This window comes from Musca autumnalis, unplaced genomic scaffold (genome assembly GCF_047663935.1).
Source record: "Musca autumnalis isolate F117 unplaced genomic scaffold, ASM4766393v1 scaffold_3, whole genome shotgun sequence".
NCBI classification, from domain to species: domain Eukaryota; kingdom Metazoa; phylum Arthropoda; class Insecta; order Diptera; family Muscidae; genus Musca; species Musca autumnalis.
This window is the reverse complement of record NW_027411866.1, coordinates 212,241,505-212,255,357: the sequence shown is the minus strand read 5'-3', so window position 1 is coordinate 212,255,357 and position 13,853 is coordinate 212,241,505. Positions and strand designations below refer to the sequence as shown.

At 36.8% G+C, this 13,853-nt stretch overlaps 1 protein-coding gene across 1 annotated transcript; it reads left to right on the top strand.

Annotated features, from left to right (window-relative positions):
* Positions 1 to 2,082: 2,082 nt before the first annotated feature.
* On the top strand, positions 2,083 to 3,772 carry LOC141397062 (uncharacterized). Its single transcript, XM_073972911.1, has 2 exons — positions 2,083 to 2,200; positions 2,587 to 3,772. The coding sequence occupies exon 2, from the start codon at positions 3,019 to 3,021 to the stop codon at positions 3,670 to 3,672; it is 654 nt and encodes a 217-aa protein (XP_073829012.1). The 5' UTR covers positions 2,083 to 2,200; positions 2,587 to 3,018; the 3' UTR covers positions 3,673 to 3,772.
* The last annotated feature ends 10,081 nt before the right edge of the window (positions 3,773 to 13,853 follow it).

Here is a 13,853-nt window from a genome sequence, read left to right as displayed (position 1 = left end):
ATGTTAGCTACAATTTTTAACCCTACGATCCATAACCAACTGGACGAACAGGAGTCCATAACCAGGGTACCCGGGCACCCAAGTGAAGTTTTTTCGTTTATATTCAAATAAAATAATATTTATATGCACAGATTATTAAAAACGCTTAGTTTTTACATCTCAACTGTACAAGTTTCATGTTTGTAAGATAAAATTGGTTTCTATGAGCATTTTCTACCTGAAAGGCTCACAAAAAAGGACTGGTTTTGTGTTTTTAGGTAGAAAATGTTGGGTTTTTTTATTTGTGTACCCGGGTACCCTGGTTATGGACCCCCGTATACAAAAACTTTAAACTCATTTTTTAGTTAATATATTTAACCAAATTTGATAAAGTTTTTTCAGTCTCTAAGTTTAGCCGAAATCTTTGATGATCCGGAGTTTCATGTTGATATCTTCAATAATAAAGGAACAGCATCACTTTAAAGTTCAAAAAAGTACCCGGGTACCTGGTTATGGATCGTAGGGTTAACCGAGCTGGGTGCAAATTGTTTTGGTATATCCCCCATATAACGATACCCCCGATTTTAGATGTTTTGAGGGTTTAACAACAATTTTAAGTCGAACAACCTGTGATTTGACGTTTGAGGTTCTTAAGGGACACAACATTTGAGGTTCCCAGTGGTCAGAAAACTTTTCCACCAAAAATTGAACGAACTTCTAGTAATTTGACATGTGAGGTATCCAAAGATCTCCGCCAAGAATTGGTAATAAAGATACATATTTTGGTATAGACTCCATCCCGATTTTCGATTTTATTTAGAGGATTTTAGCTACAATTTTTAACCGAACTAGCAGCAATTGAACACTTGAAGTTCTTAACATGTCTTCACCAAAAATTGTCAACATACACGCAGAAAAATATATGTTAGGAATATTTGTAATATACAAATATTTGTTTGGGACTGATTGCAAACAAATATATGTTTGGATCCAAACAAATATTTGTTTGGGACTGATTGCAAACAAATTTATGTTTGGATCCAAACATAATTTGTTTGGGTCCAAACAAATATATGTTTGCAAAATTTTGTAACATATATCAATTTTATATGTTTGGTTACCAACATATTTTTCATGGGTGGAGAGATGATGTTTGTCAAAGAGAGTAACAACAGGGCTATCGCGGCTGTGGAACACCGGTTTATAATAAAGAGCTGTGTGGATGGTGTAACAGGAGACGGAGAAGTTTTGTGATGGGTATGCGTAAAACGCGTGTGTTTCGTGCTTTGTTGTTGTTAACGTAGCAAGCGAAGAGGAAAAGAAAAAAAATTCATTCAGTTTTTTCTTTTATTAAAGTCTGTTTTGTCTTTCCTTGAAATTTTTTATGTACCTATGTGTCTGCTGTGCTTTTGCATTTTTCTATGTCTTTCAATAAAACACCACCATTTATAAAAGTGCTAAGATCAAGTGAGCATACATTACAATGTTTTCCACACTGACATTTACGCTCGCTAGCTCTCAGAAAGCGCCCACTGGTTCATGTGTTTTTTTGTGGTTTTTGGGTTTGTATTTGTTTGCACCCAAACATATATTTGTTTGCAGGATCCAAACATATGTTATGTTTGGGACTGCTTACAACAGATATATATGTTTCGGACATATGTTAGAGAAGCCAATTTTTTCTGTGTGTAGGACCATGTTTTGGTTTAGCCCCGTATAACGGTACCTCTCCCTTTTAGGCATTATGAAAATAGTAACTAATTCTTTTAGTCCAAACTACATGTAATTTGACATTTGAGGTCCCCAGCACTCACGAAACTTCTTCACCAAAAACTGTCAACATAGGCAAATATTTTAGTATAGCCCCCCGATTGTCGGTATTTTGAAGGCTTTGCCTACATGTTTTGATCGAACTACCTGTTATTTGATATTTGAGGAACCCTGTGGTTACTAAACTTCCACATCAAAAAGTGTTGACATAAGTTCATGTTTTGGTATAGCCCCCATATAACAGTATCGCCTGATTTTATGTATTTTTAAGATTTTTGTCACATTTTTTACCTATCTACATGTTTCTCCACAAATAATCAAAATAAGTGTATATTTTTGTAAGCTTCCATATAACGGTACCTCCCGATTTTAGTTATTTTCAAGATGTTGACCGAACCACCTGTAATTTAACATTTGCTGTCAAAAACTTTTGAATTCGCCTTGGCTGAGGGTATAAAATATTTTCTAGTGTTCTCCATCTACAAAAGATCATGGTGCAAGAAAGAAGCTGATACAATAATACCAGCTGATGTCTTAATTTGCTGTCAAAACATATTTTTAATCATAAATAAATAAAAAAATGTTTCGCTTCTATAAATAATATCTGTGTGCAACATCTTTATTTAAGCTTCGCGTAGAATATTTTACCGTTTTCTTTTACCTTTTGTTGATATTTCGCGCAAAAAATGTTGACAGCAAATTAAGACTACGGCCTGAATTCGCCTTCCCAAATTCGCCTTGGCTGAGGGTATAAAATATTTCCAAATGCTCTCCATCAACAAAAGATATTCCATGTTTTCAAATTATTTCCTTTAAATTTAATTTTATTTCTTTCAGATCTTTTCCAAATCAGCTGACTTTGCCCTTGGCGGTTTCTACTATCGACCGAACTTAAATGAAACATCACCACACTCACAAACCCTCTACTATTACCTATCGCACACGTATTTGGTAACAAATGTCTTCAATGTCTACAGCACCTATGAAAAGATTGCCTATCCCTTCCATTTGGAGTTATGGTATCTGATTGGATTAATTTTAGCTCTAAGCTCATCGCTTATACTGGCATGTGTGTCGAGTCAACGTTGGCGGAAACAGCGCGACTTCATAATTGGTGAGAATAACAAAACGCCATACTATCATCTGCTTACATTGGCCGTGGGTGCTACGATATCCCAAACGCAACTGCCACGCTATAATTTTGCTCGTTTCCTGCTTACCTGCTGGTTGCTAACCACTCTGGTAATACGCAATGCCTATCAAACGGGCATGTATGAAATGTTGCGCGACAACAAGCATCGCAATCCTCCCAAAACAATTGCCGATGTCCTTAAGCAAAACTATGTTCTACTACTGAGCGGCTACCACAAGAGTCTGTTTAACGTTCTGCCAGATATGAAGAATGTACGCGACTTCAACGACAGCATGTTGGCGGCATTTCCGCTATTGGCCCAGGCCAGAGAGCGTACAGCCATTTTTACGCAGTATGAATATTTTGGCTATTTTGGAAAAACTAATTTGACTACCTGGCGGAAGTTGCATATGGTCAATGAACGTATCTTTACCCAACAGTTGGCCATGTATGTTCGCCTGCAATCGTATTTGGTGACTGAATTCAATGCACAAATTGCCAATGCCCAGTACTTTGGCTTTATCAACCATTGGGTGAATAAATACTATGGTCGTCCGGCCAGTGCCTTAAACAAGGATCATCAAAGCGAGGCGATTCAAACGAATATTCTGTCGATAAATGAATTGGGTGCTGTATTCATGATTTTGTTGTGGTTACATTTAGCAGCATTTGGTGTATTTGTAATCGAATTGTTATGGCATAGGTATGGCGGGAGAATACGACGGAATGTCATTAGAAAACGTTTTTGCGCTTCATTTGTTCTCACGAATTTATCCGAACATCAAAGTTAAATAACGTGTGTTTGTCTGTATGTGTGCGAAGAGGGAGATTTTGCACTTTTATTGGGCATTAGTGTGGCACATTACGTTACAAAACGACGGTTTTCATGTCATTTATGCATGCAATATTTGCTATGATGTCCATATCTATTCATTCTTCTAAATGGAAGTAAATAAAATCAGTTGTAAAATATTAATGATAAATATAGTTGAAAACTCAACAAAGTGTTTAATTTTATATTCACTCGCCATTTTAAAAATATAGATTCCTACTTTCTGAAAAGAATCAGTCGAATTTGCAGACAGATGAATAACCTCAGCCTATGTATAAAAGAAATTAAGAACGCCATTAAATTCGGCCGGACCGAACTTTTTATGCCCTCCATCATGAGATGTATTGAAGTAAAATGGAGCAATTAGTTAAACTCTCAGATTTGGTTCCAATTTTTGATATCATAATATTTTGTTCAAACTTAGTTTATGTTGTAAGATAGTAATTTCAAAATGACAAAAAGTTCACTAAAATGGTGTACGTGGAAAAGATTTGAGTATGGATAAAATCGGTATACCCTTGTATGTAGCTCCCACGCCAAATTTGGAAAAAGTACGGAACGTTTTGAAATTTTTGCAACGTGTTTTTCATGCGGTGCACTATTACGACAGCGCATTTTTTCGCACGCTAGTTCATACCTCCTGAGATAATTGCCCAAAAGCTCCAAAAAGCCTGCCGGCACCAACTAAACTAGGTAATACGTAAGATAACCCTCGAAGAAAGAAACAAATTTGGTCCAAACTTTGTACTACGTATTATTTCGTACAGATTTGGACAATTTCCGAATATTGACAACATCGGACCATATTGACATTTGGTACATCCCACACAAGACTTGCAAAGAATGCAGTTTAAGGATTGGCAAAATATTGCCAATGAGGCCCTAGTTAATACTGTGGATTTTTTCGGGGGTAAATCCATACTTCCTGTGAAATTGGCCCAAACACTCAAAAAACCCTGCTGACGCTTTTTACTTGTTTTACTATATAGATTTGTTCTATAAGCTAAACGATGGTAGAACAATATAAAGTAACACCAATACCCAGCTGACTGAACTATGCTGTAATGTTAGTGTCAAATTCTATACGACATTTATATATTTATTTATTTATATTTTCGAAGTATATTAGGGATATATATTTTTTGAGGAAAAGATATATAATTAAGAAAACAAGTGAGCCAAAGCTATAGTCGGGTCGGGGCCGACTATGTGATACCCTACACCACTACCCCTGTGCATAAGCTTTTGACTGGTAAAATTCAAAATATTAAAATTGGAATAGCTTAGCGCCCTTACTCTGAATGTCTTCATTGTTACAGGTCAATTTTGTTGAAACGCATTTAAGTGCATCGTCAGTACAACTCAAATAAAAAATGGTAAAGTGGGATGTACGCCAACCACCAATAGGCTTCTTTCTCTGTGAGACACCATCAACCTCCAAAATTTCGTGAGGAGCCGATTAAAATTCCGACCTGTAGTGGTCTTGTTTTTGATATACCCGTTATAGTAATATTCGCTATAAAATGAAACGTTGACTTTTTCTCCAAATAAGTTTTTGCCCATTCTGACCCCTGAATATTATCCGACTTCCTCTTTAGGACCCCCATTCACCCCCAAAAATTTCGGGACGATCCAATCAAAATTGTGACCTGTAGCGTGATTACAAAACAAGTAAAAAAGTATCAGTCGACTTTGCCGACAGAGATATACCCTCAGCCCTTTCAAGAGATATGGTGCGTAGCGTTTTAGTGGCATTTTTTTTTTAATTTTAGGAGGAAGTACTGGAAGTTGTTGACTGGTATTGCCTATCTCCGAACTGAAACTAAGTTGGGACAAAATATAACAATAGACTAAACTTTCAGGCTATTTTCTTAGGAAGTATGGGCTTGCCCCTGATGAAACTTGTACTGTCGTATGGAGGGCAGTGATTACAAGTTGTTACAACAAAAATCAAAACGATTCGACAGCAGGTCCTAAACTGAACTTTTCCGAAATTTTGTGTGGGAGGTGCCCAAGGAGTGGACCGGTTGAGTCCATATTAAAACCTAATCTAAGTCTGGTAGAAATTTCACGACGTGCAAAGTACGGACCAAATCGGTTACTGCCTTCAAGAGTTATCGTGAGCACTATCTTTCCGAACATTTTCGAACTTTTGTGGGGGAGGTACCGGAAGGTGTGGACCGATATAACCCATCTACGAACTTAAACTAAGTTTGGACAAAATATTACGAAATCCAAATTTTGGACCAAATCGGTTGATCGGTGTGCTCCAGCCAGCCAGACAGACGGACGGACATGGCTAAATCAACTCCAAATTATCTGAAACACATTTCGCCCAAACATACTTGGGGTCTAAAAGCATTATTTCGATGATGCACATTTTGTCCGTATGAATGTGTATATACCCTCGTTAGCATAAATGCTGAGGGTATAAAAATGGAAAGATGGGATGTATTAACGACTATTGCGATATCTCCGTTATTTGGCCACCTGCGCCAACCTGCATCATTGTTAAGATGGGATTTTCTACCTTCATATCCAGGCTTTGTTTTTTGAGGGTCCCCAACCAATGCTGTGATATTCGTTATTATTATTAAAATCGAAAAAATTTAAAGTTGACTTCTATTAGCGGCTATTGCGATGTCTTCGTTGTTTGACACTCAACGACAACCTACGTTCGCTTTGAACTAAAATTTTGACTTTTTCTCCAATAAAGTTGTTTTCCCAATCCGTCCCCTGAATATTATCCGACCAACACCGAAATCAATAGGTTTCTTCCCCTCCGGGACCTTCATTTGGTGCGATCGGATTAAAATTGCGACCAGATCGATTCAGCTCTTCGATACCATTATTTCGATGCGTTACAAACTTTTTGGTCATACCCTCCCCACATAGTTGTGTAGGGTATAAAAACTATTTCCCATGAAGACTTTTTCATATCAATGATATGTAACCTCATCCAAGTCCGAACGACGTGCCGCACACAAAAGCACAATATGTGTGGTATCTTTTTAAACTTGAAAATAAATAAAGCCCTAATAAGCATGTGCTCTTTTGAATTCAAAAACAAATGTTTGAAACAGCTTTTCCTTTTTCAAGGAATTTTTTGCGACCCAAAGTATATTCTGCGATAAATTATGCACTTAGTGGAATGATTCAAATTGAAAATGTAACGAATTTTCATTCACGTTTTTCAAAATATTCAGTCAAATGTGAAAAAATATTAGTTTTTTTTAAATTCCAATATTTTATAGACATTTACTTGTTTTTTTGCATATACCGGTAACACTAACATTACAAACAAAAACAAATTCCTATATGGTTGTTGTTGATTTGTATTTGTTGTAGTATTTACTTTACCTTATTTGTTCTACCATGAAGTCAAACTAAGAATAGATGCTGGTCGATTAAATACTTTTACCCCTCAAATTTTGAATACCACGTTTTGCGATATAATCTTTAACTTGGGTGTTCCATTGAAGTCTGGGCTTCCCCTAAGCGCTTGCATTAATTTGCATGGCATACATCTAGCTATGTATGTATGTCTATGTCGTGATTCATAAGTCACCAATATTCGTCGTTAACGCAAACTGACTCATATATTCTCCGAATTTGTATAGCCTCCACCCGAAACGCATTAAAATAATCATTTTAAATAATAATAACGTTATATTTTTGCACCCGAGTGCTTTTTTCCATAAGTGGCTTAATGCTCTGTTCAAGAACCTCCAAGAAGCTACAGTTTTTTTTATGTTATCATAAAAGAATAGTAAAAATTAGTATATTCTTGCAGTACTGGAACAGACCATAAGTTTGAAAATGGGCCACGTTTGCTAAAGCCTCCATATAACGCTACCTCCCGATTTTCGGTAATGCCAAGATTTTAGCTAATTTTTTTGACGAATTATATTCCCAGCGTTCATAAAACTTTTCTACAAAATTTTTTCAATATAGGTGTATTGTTTTGGTATAGTCCCGTTGCACGGGGCTATCGTACGGTACCTCCCCAGCGAAAAGTTTGCCTCCAAAGAGGCAGTTAAATGATATGTACAAGTGATTTGGAAGTGCATCAAATTATGCATTTTCACTCATGATTTTTACAAGGGAGTGACCCCGGAAAGAGGCACTCCATTGCACCGCATTTTAACTGACCCTTTGGCATTGCATTTTAACTGACCTTTTGGGGTAGAATAGGAGGCAGTCCAGAGCACGTGTTTTGAATAACAAAATAAAATGCATTTATTATTTGTGTAAAACAAAAATATTAATAACTTTATTAAATTAACACAAATTATGAAAATTCTCTATTGAATTCAATCGCAAACATGTGTGTTTCCTCCGCTCTTCATATAATCCAAGCTTAAGTGCTTTTGCTTCATCTGCTAAATGGGTTTGATATTGTCTTCCCATCACCAGTTAAGATTTCGACATGTACTCCAACAGCACTCCATTGGGAAATTTTCTTCTCGTGAGTTACCGGAAAAATGTTCACAAAATAAATATTATTTCGTTTGTATTAACAAATGTTTGGAAATGTTAACACGATTATCTCTTTTTGGACTGCTGACTGTAGAGATGTACAAACTGATTTATGTACATGTAGGGATCTCTAACAACTGCTAATAAAATGTAGTGAACGGAGTGCCTTTTTCACGACTCCGTTTGAACTGCATCCGGATGCTGTTAAATTGTGAGGAATTGGAGTGCCTTTTTCACGACTCCGTTGAACTGCCTCCGGATGTTATTAAAATGTGACAAATGGATGTGATTCTTTGGATTGCATCCAAATGCGGTTAAAATGTGAGGAATGGAGTGCCTTTTTCACGATTCCGTTTGAATTGCATAAAAACATGCCGTGAAGGAACTAGTCTACATTGCACTACTTCCAATTTATTTTGCTGGGTCCCGATTTTTTGGTATTTTAAAATATTAGCTAAAGTTTTTAGTCGAACTAGCTGCAATGGCACATTTGAGGATCAAAGTGGTCACAAAGCTTCTCCACCAAAAATTATTAACATAGGTCCATGTTTTTGTATAGCCCCCATATAGCAGTACCTCCCGATTTTAGGTATTTTGAAGACATTTTTTGACCGAACTTCCTGTAATTTCACATTCATGGTCTCCAGTGGTAAAAAACTTCAATATAGGCGCATATTTTGATACAGCCCACGTATAACGGTATCTTTCGAATTTCGATATTTTGTGGATTTTAGCAAGAATTTTTAAGCGAACTAGCTGTAATTTGAAGTTCGTGGTGGTTCCAACACTTCTCCACTCTGGGGCTACGGCATATAAGAGCTGAACTTCGCTTGGCTGTCTCCTCTTCCCGAAGTCGCAGTAAGAAGTGTAGGCAAGCAGGGCCTTTGCTTGGTGAAAATCAATCTGCTCGACTGCAAAGCAGAGGCTGCCGAACACCTTCTCTTCCTTACAAAATCCTCTTGGTTCAGGAACCCTATTTTTACAAAAATATGCTGTCTGGACTAAACGATGGGCGATAATCCCTATTCTATACGAAAAGTCAAAATTTTCTATTGTAGCGAAGAAAAGTTTAAATCTTATTTTACTCTAACGAGGCTGGAAGAAGGCTCTGAAAGGGCCTTGGTGCTAGCCTCGGTCTACATCCGTATGAAGTACCTGACCCACCAAGTCAATTGGTGCGCAAACTTGTGGATGAGACCTCGAGCAGTTGAAATTTAGTAATGGGCATTGATGCAAATATTCATCACTTTTACTGGGGAAGCAGTGACACCAACACGAGGGGTGAGTCCATATTCGATTTCATTTTAATTAATAGTCTACGAGTGTGAAGGTTAAGAGAGGAGGTAATAGATTTCACCCCTGCAAATATGGAGGATACTTTTATAACAGACTGGATGCTATCGGAGGAATGCTCCTTTTCGGATCATAGGACAATACACTTTCAAGTCTAGCATAGAAGTAAAAGGCAACCGTTTCATAGGAATCCCAGGAGAAACAAATGGAAGGAATTCAACACTCTAGCCTCTTCAAGACTGCGTTAAATTCCAGAACTTCACACAGAAAGAAGGAAGTTGACAGTCAAGTTAAAAATCTCACAAATGTTATCCTGGATTGCTATTAGATTGCTATTAATTTATTCAGGTAGGAGAACTCAGCCTGTTTGGTAAAATAAAGATCTGGTTAACCTCAGGAAAGCCAGCAAAAAGGTATACAAAAAGTCAAACAGGACCAAATTTAGTACGGATGGGGATGTATACAGGGATCGTTTCAATAAGTATAAAAACGAGGCCAGGAAAACTAATAGGAATTCTTGGATTAACTATAGGGAGCCAAAAGAGGGAGTTAATGCAGCGGCTAGATTTCGTAAGGTGATCTCAAAGGTCCCCAAAGCTATTGAGAGCATTAAACGAAGTGATGGCACGTGTATGAACTCCATTCTACAAACTCTAGACCTACTGGCAAATACCCTCTTTCCGGGATGCAAGGATGTTAATTCTTATGCTAGTCTAGATATGAAAAGAACCAACACTTCTCCTTTCTACTGAAGATTTTAGAAAGGTTTCTCGACTTGGAGATTATATCTTACATGAGTCGTGACCATATAAGCAAATGACTGAAATTTGGCATTTAGTCTTCGTTGACTGTATAAAATGTTCCAACAGAGAATTGTCGGTACAGGTCCACTTTTTGATATAGCCCCCATAGGACGATTTTTTTATATCCTTTATTTATTTCACTCGGGAACATAGGGCTTCTACAAAAGAATTCCATCTTACTTTATCGTTACAAATATGTTTTAAATTATCTATGTTTGTATTTTGCTTTTCAATTTCATGCAGGACCGTTCTTCGCCACGTGTTTCTTGGTCGCCCTACCGTGTGGGTTCCATTCCAAGGCCATTCTAGCTATGCTGTACTGTGGCTTCCGTAGTGTATGGCCTATCCATTTCCATTTTCTTCTTGTTATTTGGCGGATTATGGGTTCCTCGTTTGTCATTATCCATAGATCAGTGTTTGTGATTCGGTTTGGCCAGAATATGCGACAAATTATACGAAGGCATCTGTTCACGAATGTCTGAAGTCTTTGGATTATATGTACCGTAGTCTTCCACGTTTCGCTACCATAAAGTAGGGTGGTTTTTACACAACCGTTAAAAATTCGTAATTTGGTCTTCATTGAAATTTGTGTTGATCGCCATATTTTCTTTAGCCGACCGAAAGCGGCGCGCGCTTTGTTGAGTCGGTTTTTTAAATCATCATCGATTCCTCCATCCTCTGCCATTACGCTACCAAGGTAACAAAAAACCGATACGTATTCAATTTATTGGTTTTCAATGTGAATATGCATATTTATGGTGTTATTTACCCGCATTGCTTTTGTCTTGTCTATGTTGATTTCTAGACCCACATTTTTGGCCAGTTCGACGAGCTCATTGAGTTTTTCTTGCATATCGGTGAATTTGTGCGATAATAAGCAGATGTCATCTGCGAAGTCAAGATCCTCTAATTTTCGGTGCAAATTCCAGACGATTCCCCTTTTCTTCGTTTCAAGTTGTAGCACAATTTGATCCAATGTTACGGCGAATAGGAGTGGGGATAACGGACAACCTTGTTTAACACATGTATTTGTTTCAAATATATCACTTGTGGTTCTGTTGTGACGCACATGTAGTTTGTTGTTTGTATACATCGCTTGTATAATGTTTATTATTTTCTGTGGTACCCTCTTTTTCTTTAATGCCGACCAAATTGCACTTCGCCGTAAAGAGTCAAATGCTTTTTTGAAGTCGACGAATACGAAATAAAGAGGGGATCTCCATTCAACCGACTGTTCAATAATAATGCACAATGTATTTGTCTGGTCCACACAATTACGATGTGGTCTGAACCCAGCTTGTTCTTCCACCCAGTGTAGCCTGTTGTTTATGATTGTGGCTACTATTTTGTAGACTGTATTAAGCAGCGTGATGCCTCTCCAATTGTTACAGTCTTTGTAACAAAATAGTTATAATGGCGCCGTTTGTCCACTGGCTGGGAAATGTTTCGTTGGACCATGCCTCGAGTATATGAGGGAATAATAATTCAGCCGAAGCGATTGGGTTGGCCTGTAGAAGTTCCGGGGGTATCCCATCTTCCCCTGCGATTTGTTAGTTTTTAACTTTGTAATTACACTAGCGATCTCTTCTACGCTCGGATGTTCTATTGATATTCGATTATCCACTATAGCGTCCTCGCTTGGCGACGTAGGGGCTTCTGCATTATTCGCGTTTCCACAGTTACTTATTTCCATAAAGTGTTGTCTCCATCTGCGTGTTTGTTCAGCAGTGTCTGTCAAAAGATTACCATTTTTGTCTTTTATGGCATGGGATCGGCTTCCGGTTTTTTTGGAAATATGATTAATAATTTGATGCAATTCTTTCCTATTATTTGCACCTGCCGCTGCTTCTGCATCGCTAGCCATTAACTCCAAATATTTCCTTTTGTCATTTCTCGCAGCTCTTTAAACTCTTTTCGCTAAAGATGAGTAACTTGATTGAAAAGTGGGGTTGGTATTTTTTTGAATTTTCATGTTATTACGCTCGTTGATTAAATTCCATGTGTTTTCTGACATTCATACTTTCCGTTCCGTTTTCTCGGACGGACGATACCGCCCGATTATAGTAATTTTGCGATTTTAGCCGCATTATCCAACTGAAATGGCTGAAATTTTCACATTTAGTTTTTGTTGGTGGTAAAAAATATTCCGACAGAGAATTGTCGGTACATGTCAACTTTTTGATGTAGACTCCGTAGAACGGTACCGCCCGATTTTCGGTATTTTTAAAATGTTACCCATGCAATCGAAACGAAATGGCTAAATCAACTCCAAATTGTCTGAAACACAATTCTTCCAAACATACTTGGGGTCTAAAACCATTATTTCTTTGAGGCACATTTTGCCCGTATGAAAGTGTATATACCCTCGTTAGCATAAATGCTGAGGGTATAAAAACTGCATTAATTTGACTACTTCCACCTATATCGTGGGGACAGAAGGGCGGACTTTTTCATTTTGTATTTTCTTATCTATTATGCTGTGATCAATTCCAAGTGATATCTGATCTTATTTATCAAAAATTTTTCCATAATCGTAGATTTATTTGAACCAAACATAAAAAGCTTGCTTCAGGAATTGGCATATTTCCTAAGATTTGCTGTAAAACCGAAAATCGCAAGAAGTCTCTGGTAAAAATGCGAAATGTTATTCTAGACAAGATACATACAAAATTAAAGAAAAAAATCTAGGCGGAACACAATGGATTTCCATACTAAACGCTTATTTTAATCGAAGAAATTACAAAAAATGGACCTTACATTTATTTAGCCCAAAACATCTATATTAAAATAACTTATGGATTATAACATTATTTCATTTTATTAAATACCGTTACGGTATATCAAAAATATAAAAAATTCCACAATAATATGTTCACAGAATGCACACTAGGGATATAACTTTTTGCACCTTTTTGCAAATATCAAAAATACCACCACATAGCCGTGTAGAGCATGAAAAACTATTATGAAATACGGTGTCAATTTTTCTCTACCGCGAAAAAAGTTTCCGCACCAAATGCATTGAAGTTCTGTAATGCATTTTTTAATTTTATCTGTCATAACAACATATTTGCTTTTCATTAAAATTTTTATTTTTTTGTAATCTAATTTAAAATCATTATCAAAGCGTTCTGGACCAATTTGTTCTAAAATCGCGCCATTTCGGACCATATTAGGATTTTTTGACACTATTGCAATTTTTTGTTTTTCTTTATAAACTCGTGAATTTTATGTTTATAATTTTTTAACCAATCGGACAAGAGAATATGGAGTCATTTGCAACTAATTCGCGAAAGTTACAGGCTGTTTTTGTTGACTTTGCCTGTGAGAATTTTATTTTTTTCTACAAATATTTATTCAAACAAAGCAAATTTAAAAATTTTAAGTAGAAAAAATATCAAAAGCGTTTTAGTAATCACGGTCGGTGCTGAAACTTTTTTCATCGAATCGATCTTAGAAACGCGTTTTCATTATTAGGACAAAATTCCCCACATGGTACTGGTGTTGTATTTTTGTAGAAAACAAATACCATTCTCACAAGCAAAGTCAACAAAAACAGCCTGTA

Excerpts from the sequence above, each read along its gene's own strand:
- LOC141397062 (XM_073972911.1), top strand. The coding sequence starts at position 3,019 with ATGTATGAAATGTTGCGCGACAACAAGCATCGCAATCCTCCCAAAACA.